Genomic DNA, 22,881 nt, shown 5'->3' with positions numbered 1-22,881 from the left:
TACCAATTCTTTGTCAGCGCCTTTAAGTTTGCTTCTGGCAACACGCATCTCAATGGACAAAAGAAATCATTTGTTATCACCTGTTATGTCTGTAAATGTTTTTTTTTTGTTTCGTATCGTTTCATTTTCTTTCTTTTTCTTTTTCTTTTTCTTTTTCTTCTTCTTTCTCTCTCGTCTCCGTCCTCTTCTACTCACTGCACGTGTTCTATTGGACGTATATTTTGAAGTGTGCAAGTGTTCTATTTCTACCGGCAACATACCCAATATTATGTTGAGTAGAATGTCCAAAGCAAAGTATAACGCAGGAAAATGGGGGCCGATTATCATGTATGTGATTCTCAAATACGTGGGGTAAAGACTCTTTGGCGTCGCGGAGATTGTGACGTCATTTATGAGGTCATTGTAGACAATCCACAACTTGTTTTCACGTTCCATTTAATTGCTTTCTTTCCTTTGAACATTTTGAGAACAGAGGTGATTGTGGTTTCCGCCATTTAACACTGACTCAGAGATCGTATAGCGCGTTGTGGAAGGGGCACCACGTTTTGGATGAGTAAGGGAGATAATCTGGTTTTACGCTGCTATTGGCTATATTCCAGAAATATCATGTAGGGGCTCAATAGAAACGGGCTTCACTTATAGTACCTATCTTTTGGATTGAACCCGGTTCTAATGCGGACACTTTAACCATTATGTTATGCTGTCGCCCTACTATTTGGATGAATATTGTTAGTTAAACTGCAGTATTTGGGAATCATTTCAGGCCATTCCATTCATCAGGGTGTTACCAAATATATTGCACACATCTATATGTTCAAGACCTCAATCTGTCCATGTATTTCCTTCCAGATGATGACCGCACCAACGATGGCAACCATCTGCTTGCCTGGCAACCGATGGCTGTTCTACTGCTAATACCATGTATATCAATGTTCCTGTAAGATACCCTGCTTAATACCGGCAAACGTTTGCACATTGGAACTGTGAATAAAACTAAACCTACGAATTCTGTATTTGAGACGTAATACTAAAAGCCAGTTCAAAATGTGGCAGAACCTTGGAACAATCAAAAGAATCAAACTCAAATCATTGCCAAAACCATTTTGAAAAGTTGCAATTCTGGAATGAACATTTGCAAATTATCACCACAAAGAAGAATCAAACATCGACCCTAATTTAAACACAGTTTGAAATATTTTACGGTACAATCTGTTTTATAGGTAAAATGCTAATCGCAACTTCTTTGTGAAATCCGTTCCATTTCATATGTTGAAAGTGCTTCTGTAAGTCCTTAAGTCCTTCTGTAATATATGTATCGTAAAATATTATTTTGAAAGATGATCTTTACAAGATTACTAGACCTACCCACAGTGTCACACATGTGAATATGAGAATGAGTAAATACTGTTGGTATTCCGTTTGAATCTACTTAAAATATATAAAAATTAATCAATATATTTATTTACATGAAAGTATGAAATGTGTATTAGACACATCGTATCTTTGACCTACAGATGAATGTGTTACTGCGCAAAAGATGAACCGTCGTTTTTTATTTTTATTCCAACCCTGCAGGAGTGTATTTGAAACCTGCATCCGGATTCCATGCAGTCACATATGGAATGTCCACTATGTATGCAGAGGCTAAAACTCTTGATGTCAAGGCATTGTGGCTATAGTTTTTCAACAGCATACATACCATTCAAACGGCTGACCTGTGTAAATAAAACCATTTTGAAATTTAGCGTCATAGCTTTAATATCGTCTTCATCGAAGGGTTGTGACTTCCACTCAGGAACACTCAGCACATGCGAAGGTATTTTAAGATGCCCAATAACAGTTATCGCCTAGCTCGTGTCACTACATCTTGTACGACGTGATCGACCATTCTATTTTCGTGGAGGGGTGTTTGAAGTTGCGGGGTTTTTAAAACATAATTGTTCCAGAAAGGAAGTTCCCGAAATTTGTTCTGTTTTGTACCAAAATACCGATAGATGTCTTAAACATCACTACAGATTGTATATACTCCATATTTTACTGAAAAAAACGTTAGAAGCAGTGATCAAAATATTTAAAAGAATTTCGATTCTTTCATTTAAATTAAATTGGCTGTTTGAGAGCATTTATTATGTCTATTGCTCCGTGAATCGATAACTAGCCATGCAAGATAAGGGGAATCGGGTGGTCAGACTCGCTGACTTGGTTGACACATGTCATTGTATCTCATTAGACTACTGGATCAATGTTCATAGAGTCAATCACGGGATTGTCTGGTATAGAAAGGATTAGATACATACCGCCATTCTGTGATCAATGGTATATTTGAGATTAGTTTAACTTAAAGATGCTACAAGTGTATATTGGCTCGGCCGAAAGCTATCAATACACTGAGGGGTACACAAACTGTCTAGACTACTAGTTATCCAACCTCCGTTTTTATACAGGCCAAGGTGGCTACAGGGGTTAGACGACTGACATTATGCTGACGATTAGGGGATTATGAGAGTGGGTTCGAATCTACCCCAAAAAATTACTAGAATCTGTACTTTACTGTAAAGTGTAATCCCAAAAATAACACGTGTTGCATTTGACTGTAAATGGCATTGTACTTCCATTACATGGCTGTAGTACCAGTCAGGGCGGCGGTAACACGGACAGATGTCTTTGTGGCTAGATCCAATCCAATAAAAAAATCTTTATGTTAGATATATCTAAGAACGGAGCAGGCACGATGAAGTTGTTTCTGTCACACTGTTCACCTGGTTCACCGATGGTTTATCAGAATCTTTAGTGCATGACGCGTACGTCTTGCATCACAAGTAGTTTACTTTGTGAAGCTTGTTATGGACAACTTTAATCAAGTATTGTTTTGCTCTGTGAACGCTCGTGTTACAAGCATATCTACGTTGAATGAAGATTCTCCCATAACCAGTGACTTCATCCCTGTGTCCGAATTATTATGGGGTGAAAAATACAACAAAATGTTATGAAAGCAGGCTTTGTACCCAAGGAAGTCATTTATTTCTCGTATTTGTCTCCATTGTAAGTTTATTGTACCTGCTAAGAAATATGTATCTACATCCTGTCGCATTTTGTAGTATCAAAGACAATTTATGTTCTCTAGTTTCAGCTGGAAGCTTTATTTGGATAACTTAAGTCTCGTTAAGTGAACTGATTTGCTATGGTTTATGTATGCTTTATAAACACATTTTGTAGTACAGATCAAAGACAATTTATGTTTTCTGGTTTCAGCTGGAAGCTATGCGTAGATAACTTATGTCTCGTTAAGTGAACTGATTCAATCTTCAAAATTTCATAAAGTTAAGAGCAGTGGATTTATTTACGAAAAAATCATTCGTGCCCATACACTCTGATGATTTGTTACATGTATCTAGTAGGGCTGGCTAAATAGATCGATAATCGGAAATACCGTTTATTAATTAAATCTTTTTCAAATTTTCCCCGAAAATTCACAAGTTAGGTGTATTTTAATGGGCTGCTTCTGAAGTATATTCGGAACGGCGTTTTCTTGGTAATCCAAGCATTCACATCACATCACTCACACTTGATGTTGATTTCTTCCACATTCTTGTAGTCAAGTTACGTATCGACATTTATCGTAATCGATCGGTATTCTTTTAACGATGATCGATAGGAAATGTATTATGTTTTATAAAAAATGGGCTTCAATGATATTATTCATGATGTAACGACCATATGTTCTGCGTGTACTAGTGGATTTCCATGTGATTTCATATATCTCACTCGAGATTGTAAACGCACGTGTTTGATGCTAGAACTTTATTATACACACTGAATTGGTGATTTATTGTAATAAATTTGAGTATATATAATAGTGGGTTATGTATTCATTAATACGGACGCTGAACAAAGTTAGTGATATCGGGTGTTAGATAATGAGTGACTGAGTACGTGTCTACCCATTTTTTGTAATATCATGGTGGGATACAACCAACATGTGGCATAGTTTCAGTGAGTGTGAATTCAGTTTTATGCCGCTTTTAGGCAATATCCCAGCAATATCACCACGGGAGACACCAGAAATGGCTGCACTTATAGAACGCATGTAGATATTGTTGTAAGAGATCATGAACGGGATTGTATGGTCCAGGATATTTACAAAACCCTAATCTTATCAATGTTTCGCTTAGTGCATATGTCTGTCCTCTAAATGGAGATGGCGAGTGAAGATCCGGGATAGAATTGGTCTACAGTAACCGATGCTTGTTGTCAAAGGGGACGAACGGCACCTGGTGGTCAGACTGTTGACTTGGTTGACACATGTCAACGCATCCCAGGTGTATTGATCGATGCTTATAATTTTAATCACTGGATTGTCTGGCCCAGAAACGATTAAAATAGCTGGAATCATCTTGGAGTGACTGACGTAAAACTAAAATCACTCAATCCTTAATGACTTCTCAAAAGAGAGAAAAAGAAACAGCCATTTGCCTGGAATAGGAAATGTTATATAGAGTATTATGAAACACCAGCACAGCCATCCAGGAGGCAATACACGTACTTAGTTTTACTGTGGCAAACACATGAACAGCCTCTCACACACGCGCGCACGCACAAAAGCACACACAAAATTTTATGTATTAGAATAATCTTTTGAATTTGATTTCAATTATTCAATTTTTGTAACATCAAACGCACCAAAACCCGGGTTCGAGTCTCTCATCGGTGCAGTGTGTGAAACCCATTTAAGGTGTCCCCAGCCGTGATATTTCTGTAAATTCATTCAGTCAGTCAGTTTAAACTTTATTTCATTAAAATCTTAGCCACCACAAAAAATAAAAAAATAAAAAAGGGATCAGTAACCTTTGTGTCACATGATGCCAAATAAATGTCATATATTGTATTCATGGACATAAGGTGTTTTTTCATGCTTCTAGTTTGAAAGCAATTAAAGTTCAACTTTAAATTTATTAGAAGCATTGTAATGTATTAAAGGAGAACAAGTGTAAGTTTGTTTTCAGTCATACTGTAGTATTTCTGGCGACTGCTAAACCATTTCATCTCTGTACAGTCACTTGGTACCCTACTTGAATTATTCAGTGAGTCTTAATTCCTTATTTCCTGTCTTTAATTCCGGTCAGAAAGTTCTCTCCCTGCGTAACGGAAGCTGACCACTTGTGAATATACTTGCGCCATCACACTGAACATTATCAAGAACCATTTATACATGATTGCAGTCTAAACATTTTCTGGTCAACGTGACCACGTCCGCACCGTCATGCACATGTATGTACAGACATAAGTCATGATAATAAAAATGACAGCACTAAATGCCGAATATGGTGGTCAGTTTTAATGAATGGATGGGGGTGCGTTCAAGAAACATAAACATCGTACACTTTTTCAACCAATCACATTTGTCAAATGTCTCTTCAGTTACGGTCCGACTCAGTCAGCAAGTGATCTGTGCTGTAGTGTAGCTCATGCAGTGCGCCCCATTCAAGCACCAAATATTTAGCTAACAGCTACACTCGTATATTTGTAACTGATATAAATACAGAAATTCCGTGTTGTTGTTTGTGCAACAAACAGTGAGTAATTGTCAGCGTGTTTTATAGTGCCTAGTGATGCGTTTGATTTAATAAGATGCACGCTGATATTTCGCTACTTTTTCCCTAACAAACAACGACTAACTTCCTCGTATATGCCTATTGATAACAGGTTTTGCTGTGTGAACGGTAAAGTCGGCAGACTCTGAGTCATATCCCTCACAATATAACTAAACAAGAATTAAACACATAATTTCTGAATGACTCGCTAATATTGAGTCAGGAGAGATGGGACCACATTTACCCACACCTAGAAATGTGTGACAACGTGTTAAAGCAATCTAACAGACATTCCTGTCTCTGACCACTGGGGTCAACCCTATGACCACACCCCTGGTCCGGGAGCGGACTCATCCACAAGCGGGTGGGCTGAGTTCAACACTCAAAAATCGATTAGGTCACAAACAGGTGTGGTGAAAAACAAACAATACATAGTGCAATGGAGAAACAAGGAAATCTTCATGCTTTATAATACTTGTCGTACGCAATTAAAATTCGATTAGTAGCAACTGATGTGAATAAAGTTCGCTTAGGTAATCTTGTGAAACATGCTCACCGGTTGTCATGAGATAGCTCGAACTGGCCCTGCCTGAGGAGCTGGGTGAAGTTAGGTCACAGCCAAAGCGATTCTTCATTCAGTAAAGACTTGGGTTATATCATCATTTCACACTGTATACATGGTAGAATATGGTGGTCATTCACTGAAATATACATAATGTTACTTTTACAAAACGAGGGTGGACAAAACATTTCGGTACTTACCTGCATAATTTTATGTATTTACACCATTTTGCAATACTATCTTTATATGGGTTTGTTATTAATTCCAAAACTTGGTTTCTTCCAAAATAAGGTTTAATCAGCTGTTTTCGATGTACTGTATGTTTTGGACAAATTAAAAAAAAATGGTATTCATCTTCAATTACGTTTATATTTATTTTCTTTGCAGTAGATGCAGCATTCTTTCTCTCCGTCAATATTTTCATAACGCCCAGTTTCAATTTTTAATTAATGACACGAAATTCGTAACATAGTTAAAAACCTAACAGTTGGATGTGAAGCATCTAAGTATGATTCATATCCAAATTCACATTTAATATTACTGTGTATATATTTTATTACTGGAAGTAATGTCATGATGCTATTTTTAATAAAACAATCAATCAAGCGTTGCTTAAAACGCAACAAAAGGTACTAGGGTCAACACATCCTGGGTCATACCATTGCCACCCTAAAGCATATATAAATAACACATTTTAAGATGGAACATCCAGTTTTTTACGCCATTATTACTCTGAGATTCTTAGGTTAATTTAAGGAGACAATTTGAAGTATTTTGCAAAGTACAAAACAGGAGGTAACTGATTCACAATCCCGCACAATCACTAATCCCTTAACTGTTAATCTCTTTTAATCCCCCCAGCATGTTGGGTAAGTGGGGATGAGCATGCGTCCGCTCGTCACGCGGAAAACCAGGGATAGTTTCTCTACATGGGTACCTTGGAGCCCATTCCCTCCGTGATATTGCTGGAATATTGCTAAGAGCGTCGTAAAATTAAACTCACACACTCAGAAAACTGACCAAAGACCCGATTCTCCCTTTTAACAATGTATGAAGCCCATTGATACCGTACGTTGTTGCCTAAATACAGTTACAGTGTTTTACTGCGATGTGAAATCAAAGCCTCAATAATATCGTTTCCCCCTTTACTTCACTAACTACCTTGAAAACTCTGAAGACAGAAATGGTATGTGGAATTCAAAGTCTCGGGGGTTACTTTGGTTAGGCAGCTGAGTTTGCATTATGTGCTAGGGAAGAGGTGCCTGCTCTAATGGTGACTTCGAATTCCGTATGGAACTCAAACCAAGAAAAAGTACTAGAGTCTGTACTCTGAGAAAACTGAGAAAGTATAATCTCAAATATATCATATGTTTCGTTATTTTAAAAAAAAAACATGATCTAGCGATTAAACAGATATGTGAAAAGGTGGAACTCCCAACCTTGACCTTGTTTGTACACTTCTGAGCTCAATGACAGCGCATACTACCGTCGTTAATCATTCTGATTCGAGCAAAGATAGCATTGTTGAGAGATTTCTTTGATGAGCTGCAGTAGTCGATCTAATTCAACGTTATAGAGTTGCGATAACTATCTAGGAAGCTCACTTCAGCAATCGAAATGAAAATTGAGTAGCAAATGCAGCCCAAATATTACCCAAAAAACGAACGCACATCAGCGTTGAGCGAGCCAAGAAAGGAAGCCAGCACTACATGGTGCTTTCAATTCTTACTAGTAAATGAAACAAAACTGGTCCATATGAACAGGCGAGTGACGGCTTCGGGGGTGAGATCCACTTTGCGAGGATTAAAGATTCAAAATATATTGTTTTTGATTTGACCCCCCCAAAGTCAAAATACTTCATAGTGCCATACATGTGTTATAGTGCTGTGAAGCACTTCGAATCTGAGTTTGTCTAAAATTTTTATATATTTAAGCAAAATAATCCTCGCAATGACACGCAAAGGCCCGTGTTCAGATCCCAGGTTCCTGATCTCAATCACTTAATTGCCTGGTCCGGACGGTATTATTTATAACTGGAAGATTGCTGCATATAGCTTGAAGACACGAAACAACCATGACAAATGAAAATGAATACAATAGAATGCTATTTTTAATACGTCGTCAGTTTATTAACGGAACAAATCAGAGAAAAAGGTTTATAAGAATTACCGTAACGTAAGGCAACACTGATGGCACATTATCACAGGACAAATTAGCATGAACGAATAGATCGGGCGACATTTTAAATACTGCTTCATCTTGAATAAATTTCATAGGACAAACCAACACACTTTTACTAAAGCGACTTAAGGCGTTTGAAGACAATAAACCACAATAAACCACTGTCTTTGTCAGTTCTGTGTCAGTAATCAAAGAACACATACAAAATTAGAGATTGTTCAGTAACGACCATGGTCTGTCATATCAACAGGTAAATCATGTGATTGTTACATGTAGAAAATAGTGTACACCCTCAACCTGCACAACTTGGGAATATGCTATAAAGTGAAGAGGTCACTTAATGACATTACTGAAATACTAATTTAACTCACTCGCTCACCCACGCACTCACTCACTCACCAACTCACCCTCACTCAGTTACTCACCAACTCGCCCTCACTCACTCACTCACTCACTCATCCACCCAACTCACTCACTGTCCAGGACGACGTCTGCCAATAGAGATTGTCTTAGTTGAACGGGAGCATCTCTTTAAATGTTGCGAGCCAAGATGCATTTTCCTGCGATTTGTCAAGATGGTCACAAGGGATCTCATTGTTGTAACACGACACATTAACATTTTACATCCATCATTCCACACAAAAAATCCTTCTGTTTGAATATCATCACTTTTGGGCACTATAAAAATGTGATGTTTAACAAACACATATTATGCAGATGATTACAGGCAAGATAACACGAATGTCTAAGTACGTGTCCGTATAGTGGGCCTGTTTTTCAAGGACACTTGATCGTCACTTGCTTTCCTGGATAACTTTGTACGCGGAACCCTCCTCTTCCCTGTCGTTTTGTTGTCTGAAAGAACAACACATTCTCTGTACACATTCAAACCACTACAGTACGTTATGAACAATATCGTTCGGTTTAGCAAATTGTCGGATGGTTGTTTACCACCGCGCTGAGCAGTGTTCCAATTCTATGACCCGCTAACGCCTCGCTCTGCAGTTTTGAAGCTCTACGGCGGGTTAACGTCACGCTCGGCAGTATTCCAGCTCTATGGTAGAGTTAACATTACACTCAGCTGTATTCCAGCTCTGTGGTAGGGTTACGTCACACTCAGCAGTATTCTAGCTCTATGGCGCGTTAACACCGCACTCAAATGTATTCCAGTTCTATGGTAGAGTTAACATTACACTCAGCAGTATTCCAGCTCTATGGTAGGGTTAACGCCACACGCAGCAGTATTCCAGCTCTATGACGCGTTAACGCCGCACTCAGCTGTGTTTCAGTTCTGTGGTAGAGTTAACATTACACTCAGCTGTATTCCAGTTCCATGGTAGAGTTAACGTCACACTCAGCTGTATTCCAGCTCTATGGTAGGGTTAACGCTGCACTCAGCTGTATTCCAGCTATATGGTAGGGTTAACGCCACACTCAGCAGTATTCCAGCTCTATGGTAGGGTTAACGCCACACGCAGCAGTATTCCAGCTCTATGACGCGTTAACGCCGCACTCAGCTGTGTTTCAGTTCTGTGGTAGAGTTAACATTACACTCAGCTGTATTCCAGTTCCATGGTAGAGTTAACGTCACACTCAGCAGTATTCCAGCTCTATGACGCGTTAACGTCACACTCAGCTGTATTCCAGCTCTATGGTAGGGTTAACGCTGCACTCAGCTGTATTCCAGCTCTATGACGCGTTAACGCTGCATTCAGCAGTATTCCAGCTCTATGGTAGGGTTAACGTCACACTCAGCAGTATTCCAGCTCTGTGACGCGTTAACGCCACATTCAGCTGTATTTCAGCTCTATGGTAGGTTTAACGCCACACGCAGCAGTATTCCAGCTCTATGACGCGTTAACGCCGCACTCAGCTGTATTCCAGCTCTATGGTAGGGTTAACGCTGCATTCAGCTGTATTCCAGCTCTATGACGGGTTAACGCTGCACTCAGCAGTATTCCAGCTCTGTGGTAGGGTTAACGTCACACTCAGCTGTATTCCAGATCTATGACGGGTTAACGCTGCATTCAGCAGCATTCCAGCTCTATGGTATGGTTAACGCCACACTCAGCAGTATTCCAGCTCTATGACGCGTTAACGCCACACTCAGCTGTATTTCAGCTGTGTGACGGGTTAACGCCGCACTCAGCTGTATTTCAGCTCTATGGTAGGGTTAACGCCACACTCAGCTTTATTTCAGCTCTATGACGCGTTAACGCCGCACTCAGCTGTATTCCAGCTCTATGACGGGTTAACGCTGCATTCAGCAGTATTCCAGCTCTATTACGGGTTAACGCTGCAGTCAGCAGCATTCCAGCTCTATGGTAGGTTTAACGCCACACTCAGCAGCATTTCAGCTCTATGACGCGTTAACGCCACACTCAGCTGTATTTCAGCTGTGTGACGGGTTAACGCCGCACTCAGCTGTATTCCAGCTCTATGACACGTTAACGCTGCATTCAGCAGTATTTCAGCTCTATGGTAGGGTTAACGCCACACTCAGCTTTATTTCAGCTCTATGACGCGTTAACGCCGCACTCAGCTGTATTCCAGCGCTATGACGGGTTAACGCCGCACTCAGCTGTATTCCAGCTCTATGGTAGGGTTGACGGCACACTCAGCTGTATTCCAGCTCTATGACGCGTTAACGCCGCACTCAGCTGTATTCCAGCTCTATGACGGGTTAACGCTGCATTCAGCAGTATTCCAGCTTTATGGTAGGGTTAACGCCACACTCAGCTGTATTTCAGCTCTATGACGCGTTAACGCCGCACTCAGCTGTGTTTCAGTTCTGTGGTAGAGTTAACATTACACTCAGCTGTATTCCAGTTCCATGGTAGAGTTAACGTCACACTCAGCAGTATTCCAGCTCTATGACGCGTTAACGTCACACTCAGCTGTATTTCAGCTCTATGACGCGTTAACGCCGCACTCAGCTGTGTTTCAGTTCTCTGGTAGAGTTAACATTACACTCAGCTGTATTCCAGTTCCATGGTAGAGTTAACGTCACACTCAGCAGTATTCCAGCTCTATGACGCGTTAACGCCGCACTCAGCTGTGTTTCAGTTCTGTGGTAGAGTTAACATTACACTCAGCTGTATTCCAGTTCCATGGTAGAGTTAACGTCACACTCAGCAGTATTCCAGCTCTATGACGCGTTAACGTCACACTCAGCTGTATTTCAGCTCTATGACGCGTTAACGCCGCACTCAGCTGTGTTTCAGTTCTGTGGTAGAGTTAACATTACACTCAGCTGTATTCCAGTTCCATGGTAGAGTTAACGTCACACTCAGCAGTATTCCAGCTCTATGACGCGTTAACGTCACACTCAGCTGTATTTCAGCTCTATGACGCGTTAACGCCGCACTCAGCTGTGTTTCAGTTCTCTGGTAGAGTTAACATTACACTCAGCTGTATTCCAGTTCCATGGTAGAGTTAACGTCACACTCAGCTGTATTCCAGCTCTATGACGCGTTAACGCTGCATTCAGCAGTATTCCAGCTCTATGGTAGGGTTAACGTCACACTCAGCTGTATTCCAGCTCTATGGACGGGTTAACGTCACACTCAGCAGTATTCCAGCTCTGTGACGCGTTAACGCCACATTCAGCTGTATTTCAGCTCTATGGTAGGTTTAACGCCACACGCAGCAGTATTCCAGCTCTATGACGCGTTAACGCCGCACTCAGCTGTATTCCAGCTCTATGGTAGGGTTAACGCTGCATTCAGCAGTATTCCAGCTCTATGACGGGTTAACGCTGCACTCAGCAATATTCCAGCTCTGTGGTAGGGTTAACGTCACACTCAGCTGTATTCCAGCTCTATGACGGGTTAACACTGCATTCAGCAGTATTCCAGCTCTATGGTAGGGTTAACGTCACACTCAGTTGTATTCCAGCTCTATGACGGGTTAACGCTGCATTCAGCAGCATTCCAGCTCTACGGTAGGGTTAACGCCACACTCAGCAGTATTCCAGCTCTATGACGCGTTAACGCCACACTCAGCTGTATTTCAGCTGTGTGACGGGTTAACGCCGCACTCAGCTGTATTTCAGCTCTATGGTAGGGTTAACGCCACACTCAGCTTTATTTCAGCTCTATGACGCGTTAACGCCGCACTCAGCTGTATTCCAGCTCTATGACGGGTTAACGCTGCATTCAGCAGTATTCCAGCTCTATGGTAGGGTTAACGTCACACTCAGCTGTATTCCAGCTCTATCACGCGTTAAGGCCACACTCAGCAGTATTCCAGCTCTATGGTAGGGTTAACTTCACACTCAGCTGTATTCCAGCTCTATGACGGGTTAACGCTGCATTCAGCAGTATTCCAGCTCTATGACGCGTTAACGCCACACTCAGCAGTATTTCAGCTGTATGACGCGTTAACGCCGCACTCAGCTGTATTCCAGCTCTATTACGGGTTAACGCTGCAGTCAGCAGCATTCCAGCTCTATGGTAGGTTTAACGCCACACTCAGCAGTATTTCAGCTCTATGACGCGTTAACGCCACACTCAGCTGTATTTCAGCTGTGTGACGGGTTAACGCCGCACTCAGCTGTATTCCAGCTCTATGACGGTTTAACGCTGCATTCAGCAGTATTTCAGCTCTATGGTAGGGTTAACGCCACACTCAGCTTTATTTCAGCTCTATGACGCGTTAACGCCGCACTCAGCTGTATTCCAACTCAATGACGGGTTAACGCCGCACTCAGCTGTATTCCAGCTCTATGGTAGGGTTGACGGCACTCTCAGCTGTATTCCTCTATGACGCGTTAACGCCACACTCAGCAGTATTCCAGCTCTATGGTAGGGTTAACGTCACACTCAGCTGTATTCCAGCTCTATGGTTGGGTTAACGTCACACTCAGCTGTATTGCAGCTCTATGACGCGTTATCGCCACACTCAGCAGTATTTCAGCTGTATGACGGGTTAACGTCACACTCAGCTGTATTCCAGCTCTATGACGGTTTAACGCTGCATTCAGCAGTATTCCAGCTCTATGGTAGGGTTAACGCCACACTCAGCTTTATTTCAGCTCTATGACGCGTTAACGCCGCACTCAGCTGTATTCCAGCTCTATGACGGGTTAACGCCGCACTCAGCTGTATTCCAGCTCTATGGTAGGGTTGACGGCACACTCAGCTGTATTCCAGCTCTATCGACGCGTTAACGCCACACTCAGCAGTATTCCAGCTCTATGGTAGGGTTAACGTCACACTCAGCTGTATTCCAGCTCTATGGTAGGGTTAACGTCACACTCAGCTGTATTGCAGCTCTATGACGCGTTATCGCCACACTCAGCAGTATTTCAGCTGTATGACGCGTTAACGCCGCACTCAGCTGTATTCCAGCTCTATGACGGGTTAACGCCGCACTCAGCTGTATTCCAGCTCTATGGTAGGGTTAACGGCACACTCAGCTGTATTCCAGCTCTATCGACGCGTTAACGCCACATTCAGCAGTATTCCAGCTCTATGATGCGTTAACACACACACACACACACACACACACACACACACACACACACACACATTCCACCCCAGCCTACCATCCTCTCTCCAAATCCAAACCCACAATTGTAAATGTATACTTTCAGTTGTGCTGAATGAAGTACATCTCACCTATGACACGCAATATGGAGGTCTGTTCCATCACTGGGTCTGTCGTTACCATGCACTTGTACATCCCGCCATCACGCACTGTGACATTGTTGATCTGGAGCTGAAATCCACCAATGGGGTGGATGTTCACGATCACGTGATTGTCCGAACTAAAGGTGTGGCCATCCATGGACAGCAGCTTTGATGACGTAATGGAGAACCACGCAACGCGGTCGGACGTCTCTGTGGAAATTTTAAAAGAATTACAGGTAACAAGCGTTGTGTTTAGGATTAAATCTTCTTCAGAAACCGTTCATAATTTATAGCTTGGTGGGTGATACTGATTTTTAAGGGAAAGGGGGGGGGGAGGAGGAGTTTGGGGGTCACTCATTTTGTTCTGGGGAGTTAGGGGGGTCATCAGTTATAAGAGGGCTAGCAATTTTGTACATTGAGCGTTACCCTGAACACCCGGTTTCTCTTAACCACATGGGTACGGTGTGTGAAGTCCATTTCTAGTGTCCTCCGTCGTCCTGTTGCTGGGATACTGTCGAAAACGGCACAAAAACCATTTTCACTTACTTCCGGGTAACCTACCTTTTGCACACCGAGCAGATGCTCATCTGCATGGTTCGAAGTATTGTATACGGAAATACATGTCTTACCTAAATTTTCAACTTTACATGGAAATATTGCATTCGATCCTCTCTTTATCGTCAAGTTGCTTGGCTTGTTAAGAAAACTAGCTCCATCTGTAAGGCAAAAAAACATAAATTAAAACCAGATCGATACTACAATCACTTTGCGATATTCCCTTAGCGAGTTTTAGGTATAGTCGAACATGTTCTTGCAAATATTTCACATGACACCATAACATAGCTAAAATTATGTTTGATCAAGGTTTCAGCATTGAACTCTGTACCAAAGCTTTCAAAGTGTTTCTTTGGTTGTTGACAACTAAGCTAGGCCCCCAAGTTACCAAGGTGATGTAAGAAGCATCCTCTATATTACTTGTGTTTACCTTGTGTTTGATCTTCTCAGTTTTGCTTATTTGATAACACTATTTTACAGCCTATACAAAATATGCCACTCTTCGTAGAAAGCCAGATATTATATTCAATGCAAGTAGTTACTTATGTTAGGTCACGCCACTTTTAGCAGGTTTAGAGCAATATCATTGCAGAGGACGCCAAAAATGGACGCCACATATTAACAAGCCTCCTTATTTCAGAAATTTGACATTGTTGACTTCTCGTTCACCAACAAATGCGGACAATCTTTAAATACCCGTCTGACTTTTGAGGGAAGGGCTTTGGAAATATGATATGTCAATGTTTGAAGAACAACACTGACAGTTTTAAGTAATAATAAATTATTGGTGGGGGCGTGCACCTGCTCCAGCATACATCCTGACGAAATGGCTGCGTCACTCAGGTTATATTCGTGGGTCAACATGACATATATGTAGTAGTTCATTTAGTAAACATTTAAGAATGGACCAGACTTGAATAACTTGCAGGTGTTAGCAGAGGCCGGAAAGGAACAATAAGGGCGTTATTTGTCGCTCAGTAGAATTCTGAATAAACATTGAATGGGAGATTGTAATCATGGGTATAGCACACATAAACCTTTGCCCACTTTAACTGACGGCAGCATTACATAAGAATATGAGGCAAACGTGTGAACGTATGTGGGAGATGGGGAAGGGTGAAAGGCAATATAATCCGCAACACCAGCCCCATTTTTATTTATACGTTGCATTTAGCGATATTTAAGCAATATCCGTTGTACCAATGCTTGACAAGGGACCACTTTATACTCCAGGCTACTCCAGACTCCAATTTTCGAGAGATCTTTGATAGGTGCATCAGTGGCGGCACATACGTTGATGGGTGCGAATTGCAGGTTGTATACTATTTTCGACATCAAGGCTATTGTTTTCTGAACCTGACACTTCATAAGCACTAAGAGGGTGAGATCCGACCTTCAGCAACCCATGCCTGTCGTAATTATACATGAGAGGCGACTGACGGGATCGGCGTTATCAGACTCCCTGATTTGGCTGATACGTCATTGTACCCCCAACTGGGTAGATCGATGCTCATGCTGCTGGTCTATTCACGGACAGCTACTCAAAAATCTACACCAAAAACCTGATTGAAATCAACCAGAGAAAGTCTGTAGGATTATGCAAAAGACACTTGCGATACTTCCACCAGGACCGCTTGTCAAACGACGACGCACACACGGCGATGCCCTGGACTAATGTGCACAAGATGTATATAATCAATTTTTTTTCTATTTATTGAGGGTGGCATACCAGAACACGTACTCCAGACAAAAGTACTCAGCAAGGCCAATGTCTGAAATATGTCATTGCCAGCTACGCCTTCGCCTGCCAACGACGAAAATGACACAGAACGAATACTCACATGTCATACTGAAGCCATTGGGCTCATAGTCAGTCATATTGTGCAACATAAACCGTGTATCTCACAAGTCAGCGCAGCCTTTGATAAGAAACTATCGAGGAACTGAGACTGAATGAGAATCAAACAGAACTGATATCTGAAACGGAGCACAAGAGCAAAATAATTGAAGATATAAGAGACTTGAGGACTGGGAGAGACGATGAAAATCGAGTCACAAGAAATGAAGACGCTCAAGGATAGAATCAACGAACTAGAACACGAACTACTCCGCCTCAGCTGTCAAATAGACACCAAACTAAAGATTTTAGACAATAAGATAGGAAGTGTCACGTCAAGTACAGTCGCCCCCAGCATCAACTGATGTAACCACACAACAGCCTCAGACGGAATCAGCAAATGTCACCCGAGACTAGTCTGTGTCAAGCTCCACCCACACGACCTACCATGAAGACAACCAGTCATCGACAGAACAACGAAGAGACACCAAAACACAACACAAAAAAGGACAAAATGTCACAAAAACAACGTCGGGAACAAACACCTCTGATCGAAAGGAAAAACACATATGATAGATCTAACGAACACCGATCTTCTATGGAATATCTACAATGATAACACCCTCGGCCTAGTTTTCTCCGGTATGGATGGATGTGATAACTCTCCCCTTGCTGATGTCCGTGTAGATCACTCTGACAAGTCCTCACGTACCAACAAGATAAGGTCACTGGCTAAAACCTGCCATACGTTAAAATGGGTATCAAGAACCAGGACCAAAAGAATTGTAATCTTTAACATTAAAGCAGACAAACCATTTGATGAGGTGAAACAACTTATATTTGACTATGCTCATGAACAGCATGTGCGTGTGACGTATGCTCGTCTTCTGAAGAAACGCACTCACTACAACAATATAGAGACATACATGTACACAGTTCAAGTCAATATGACATGTGAAAACTATGACTATGTCACTCATGATAAAACTGGCCCGAAGATATACAGTGTCGTGACTGCATCCCCCGCACCAGGAACAACGTGGACAATACAATAATAATACAATAATAATACAATAATAATTCAATAATAATACGGATGATAACAGTAAACGACGTTACTAGAAAACACATAACAACCCTCAGCTCTAAACCAGTATCTGTTCCAACCATGCTACTGTTATGTACAATAAAGAGTCCTTGACCCCCCACGTGGAATGTACGCGACTTGCTACACAGTACACGTGATATATATAATGTAATTCCCAACTCAGTGGACATTCTACTATTTGCTTTTCGTGTAATTCACAATCAATTTACTCTAAAGGCTCTGGTGACATTGCAAGGTTATGTAATGATAAATCCATGTGGAGTGCACCTTGTTAGTGTAACACACGACTTATGTAGTACAGATTCTGGGTACACGTATAGAAGCAGAGACATCGTTAATACATCACTCATTGACTATGCTCTTGTACCACCCCACATGTGTAATTACATCATCAACTGTAGCATTCGTGATCAATGTCACTACTATACTGATCGTTTCCCATGCTTTGTCTGTATACAATGTATACCTAACACTCCACCCAATATACATTGAAGAAATGTCCCCAAATAGCACTCAGCACTCGAGGCACACTTAAATATGTATACGAGAGACGTCGAGACACTTCTCTCCTCCATATCAATTCCGTGTGATAGATCCCAAATTGATACCATGGAAGATTTTAACGCACAACTATGTGAACGTCTTATGCATGCTAGCTCCCTACACATCCCTCAAAATGTATACAGATCACACTTAAATCCCTACTGGAAAACCGATGATTTACACGGACCTCAAATAAAATGAGAGTGGCTAGACGAGAGTGGATGGCCAACAATATCCCGAGGGGACAAATTTCAAACTTGTACAAATCTAATAAATATGGTAAAAGGGAATTCAGACGCTTACATCGAAAATCAAAACGTAAACGATGTAAAGAGATACGGACAGAACTAGAACGCTGACATTAATACATGTTATAAACATGTCCGCAAGCTGAGACGTGTAAGTCCAGTCATTGAAAATCTAGTCTACAATGGATGCACTGCTCTTTCATCAGCTGACATATGTAACCTGTGGGGCGATTACTACTCAGACTTAACGAAACCCCACCAATCTGACGCATTCGATAAAGAAGTTGGAACGCACCATTGTGTCAAAACTTCACTCCATTATTGAAAAAAACGGTTGTAGACACAATCAACATGATATCCTGTATACAGATATCACCGACTTAGAAATCAGATCACATATACACAATCTCAAAAGAAACAAGTCTCCATGACCTGACGGTATCACAAACGTGCACTTAATATTTGGAGGAGAGACGCTTGTGGTCACGCGGAAACACCTATTCAACCATACACAAACGTGTCAGTAATATCCACGAGCGTTCAGTCAAGGTATGATAATATCTGTTTATAAAGGCAAGAACGACAAGCATGATCGAAGTAACTATAGAGGCATAACTCTCATATCAAACCCTATAGAAAATCATTTTAAGTAGAATAGAAACATATACACACGATAACCTCCAATCCTTTCCTGATGCACTACAATTTGGTTTCAAAAAAGCATGGAACCAAAGCATGGTTATGTCTGTATTCACAATTTTAGAATATGTTAACATCTACTTGGAAAGAGTTGATGCATGTTTAGATAATGAAAAAGCTTTCGACCGTATTTGGCATGCGGGCCTCTTCGTCAAATTATACGATCTCGGGATCAAAGGCCAATTTTGGGAATCTTCTACTGCACAGCTACACAGGCAGTTATGTCTATTTATCATACAACGGGAAAAGATCTCATGAGTTCCCTATTAAAAAGGGTGGTGGGCAAGGTAGAGTTATGCCAGCTTGTTTTTTCCTTATCTTCATAAATGACCATAATTGTTAATTAAGGAAAACCATCAACGGTCTCTCCATTCATCGAATACACATACTTTGTGTGTTATTAGTCGATGATACAACACTCCTGTCCTCAACCTCTGGGGGCCTACAGACATCTATCTCTTAATTCAGTTCACCTATATGCACAAAAATGGGGACTCACCTACAACGCCTCTAAAACTAAGTCACTTGTTTTCTGTAAATCACCCCAGACCATAATGAAGTAAAATACAAATATGGCGAGGCCACTATTGATAACTCTGACTCTATCAAGTATGGCGGTATAATACTAAACAGTAATTTATCCTGCAGAGAAAAGTTACGTGTTGTTGTGCCGACACAATGTGCTGATCGCTTGGCCTGAACAACTATGCCCCAGCTACGTGTGTTAACATATGAAAACGAATGACTCTAGCTACATGTTTTTACGGGTGGGAACTGCTACAAACTCGTCTGTTTCAAACTTAGGAATATGGTCAGTGAATGGTTACACAGACAGATGTAGATTACAACTAATAGGAAAGCTCTGCAATAATGATTGCATGTCAATAACGACAGAGATTTTATGCGTATATGACTACCCATGCCTCAGACAATACTAGTCGTCCGACGACTAATAATCGTATGACGTATTAATAAAAAGAAGGGAGTGATCAGCTATGTTTTCGTTCAGTTTGTGGACATTTATTTTCCCCACTTTCTCTGTTTTATTCAAACATTTTTATACATTGAATCGTTTGCACATTCACCTTACACATAATTAAACATTTTATAGCAGTTTTAAGCTTGTCAGAATTATTTTTACTGATTTTAAAAATCCAGTCGAGAGGCAGACGCCATTTTGTTTGCATGTCATATAGTCGGTGGCAATCTTCAAAATAAAATACGATGATATTTGGTACATTTAACATGACAGCACGATACAAACGCTGTGACCCTTTTCCTTTGAGTACAGACTCGGGTAAAACTGCTATATAGACGCGTACCTCAGACCGTATCACCCTTGAGAGAAGCCTACGACTTATATTGACCGCTGAAGCACAGAAGTGAAATTTTCATATGACGATTTAGAGAATGTGCATAACACCCGTCTGTTCCCTCATCTGCTGGTCAGGTGGAAGATCAAGAGAACCCCTAAACTGATAAACTAAAGTAACGTTGTAAGTGTCAATAACATCACTTAATGTGTTACCGGTCTAATATTTCATGGTAATATTTGCTTACAATCTCCTTCGTATGATACTGCGGACTGTGAATTTAGTTTTAAGCCGCGTTCACAAATGTTTCACGTGTAAGGCTGAGGTCTGTAAATAATCGAGTTTTCACCAGACAATCCAGAGACCAACAGCATGACCAGACACGTGCACAAACTTTTTAAACAAGTGGGGAGGCAGTTAGAAGAAACGGAGTACTGCCTGTGGTACAGATCACGCTTACCATTTCTCAGAACAACTGGTGTCACTACTGTTTTTTGTGATCCTTGCATATAACTTAAGTATAGAATATATTGTGGGTGCGGCTTAAAAGAACATTTATTCACTCATAACATAATTTACACAACGTATTTGCTTTAAGGCAATAAATGTCACCTGTTAGTCTACTCTGTTTATTTATCGTCTAGCTATGAACTTTACGATTACCTTCCAAACCCTCCTTATGATTTCTGTTAGGTCACAATAACCTTAAATCGTGCATTGGGGCTGAGTGTTGTGTTAATCAATATCTTGTCAGGCATTTACCAACTCTGACCTAGTTACACCACTCCCCACGTCCGACCTTCGCTAACAATACAGGCTGAATGTGAAAGGTCCAAGTACACAAGGCCCAGATCTGTCGTTAGAGTGTAATGCATGTCGCAGCACAAATGTGGTATTTGTGTCGTTTTAACGAAAGCGTCATGGTCGAAGCGTCATGTTGTGGCAGTATTGTAGAGCTGCGTGTAATGATGAGAAAACTATGTTAGTTCAAATGTAGCGGGTATAACTTGTGGAACTTCAGTGGGACATACATTATGATTGCATAACGAATTAATGCAAACAACAAGATATTAAAATGTACACCTGTTGTCTCAGAAACATGTTATTTGTACAAAAGCACAGATTCATCCAAACCCCAAAGAGCCAAAACAAGTGATGTAGTAATACAAAATAAGATCAGGTCGACTGTGTCGGGGTCTTTAGGATTATTGACTTGGCAGATTACCAACACACTCAAACGTCATACACATAATATTAATCACAAGTTTGTCTGGGCTGTTTAAATGTTCCTAGATTATCACATATAGCTGAAACTTTGAGTAAGGTGTTCAAAATAAACAAAGTACACTTAGTTAAGTTTGATATGAATAATTTAACAGGCAACCACATCGTTTAGCATAAATGAGCGATGTAGCGCTTCCTCAATATTATCATAAAGTTGACAGAACACTATCGTAATCGCTGTACTTAGGTGTTTTACTCACCAACATGGAGGACCCACAGGAGGAAATAAAAGACACTCGCGTGCTGATAACGGCTCATGTCGCGATGGCGTGGATTGTCCCAGCGAATATAACGTTGTTATAACATGTTGATACAAACTTTATGAACTAGACTGGGCCACGTAAAGTTCGAGTCGAACGACCTTTAGCTGACACGCAAGAGCATTTATATAAACATTATCGACATCCTGGCTTCAAAAGTCACCACTGTTCCCAGACCGCCTACATATTCAGCTGTAAGCAGTGTGTAGTTGATATCTAGCATTTGGACTAAACAGTCCCATGCGAACGCGTTTAGTACGCATGTTTCCTTACATGCTTTTCAATGGTGACGATTAGCAATGACGATTGCATTGTTTGGTTGAGTAGCTTTTCAAAAAACCACATCAATAGCTGCGAACAACTTGAATGAAAGAATAGAATGGAGAACTTGTTGAGCATGCCTGACAGGTTTTTGCTCAAGACTAAAATATTCTATACGTTCGGTTCAGTGTTAAACCTTAGTCACATTTACCTAGATCATATTTGCCAAGACTTTAGTTACTAGATCTCGTTTACCTTGGTGACATTTACTTAGATCCCATTTACCTTGATCACATATAAATAGATGTCATTTACCTCGATCACATGTACACAGGTCTCATAACCAAGATTTACCTTGATGTCATGTACATAGATCGAATCTTTTACCTAGATCAAATGTACCTAGATCTCATTTACTTAGATCTCATTTATCTTGATCACATGTACAGAGATCTCATATACCAAGATGGGTCCCACAAGGTTTGCATTATAAACTTGCGTCACTACAAAAGTAACTCCAGTCGCAATCAGGCGTATCCGAAGAGATCACTACCACAGGGTACGGACACGTACGTCTGCGTACGAACGAACACTGATGACAATAGAAGGCTCATGCCCAAGCTTAATTTCCCCAAAGCGATATTTTTGTGACCGCGGGTGTAAATATTACATCAAACGAGAAATTACGTTTTTGCATTGCAGTAAGGAAGTATGTTGAGGAAAGACGTTTTATTTCCACGCTTCTCCGAAAAGTGGGAAAATAGCTTGAAGCATAGAAGTCGCTCCATGAGAACTATTTTGTTCTA

At 40.9% G+C, this 22,881-nt stretch overlaps 2 protein-coding genes across 2 annotated transcripts in view; one reads left to right on the top strand and one right to left on the bottom strand.

The window, feature by feature from the left end:
* LOC137288058 (opioid-binding protein/cell adhesion molecule homolog) overlaps positions 1-3,293 on the top strand; it is a 55,266-nt gene extending 51,973 nt beyond the window's left edge. The window contains exon 10 of the mRNA XM_067820438.1: positions 850-3,293. Within this exon, the coding sequence (XP_067676539.1) occupies positions 850-941 (92 nt within the window). The 3' untranslated portion in view covers positions 942-3,293. The remainder of the gene's footprint in view (positions 1-849) is intronic.
* A 4,967-nt stretch (positions 3,294-8,260) lies between these two features.
* On the bottom strand, positions 8,261-22,121 carry LOC137288099 (opioid-binding protein/cell adhesion molecule homolog). The gene is made up of 4 exons (XM_067820480.1): positions 21,755-22,121; positions 14,597-14,683; positions 13,956-14,177; positions 8,261-9,189 (listed from the first exon to the last, which is right to left on the bottom strand). The coding sequence occupies exons 1-4, from the start codon at positions 21,810-21,812 to the stop codon at positions 9,080-9,082; spliced, it is 477 nt and encodes a 158-aa protein (XP_067676581.1). The 5' UTR covers positions 21,813-22,121; the 3' UTR covers positions 8,261-9,079.
* Positions 22,122-22,881: the final 760 nt, after the last annotated feature.

This window comes from Haliotis asinina, chromosome 1 (genome assembly GCF_037392515.1).
Source record: "Haliotis asinina isolate JCU_RB_2024 chromosome 1, JCU_Hal_asi_v2, whole genome shotgun sequence".
Taxonomy (NCBI): Eukaryota; Metazoa; Mollusca; class Gastropoda; order Lepetellida; family Haliotidae; genus Haliotis; species Haliotis asinina.
Note: the sequence above shows the minus strand (reverse complement) of the source record. Positions and strands in the feature narration are given on the sequence as shown.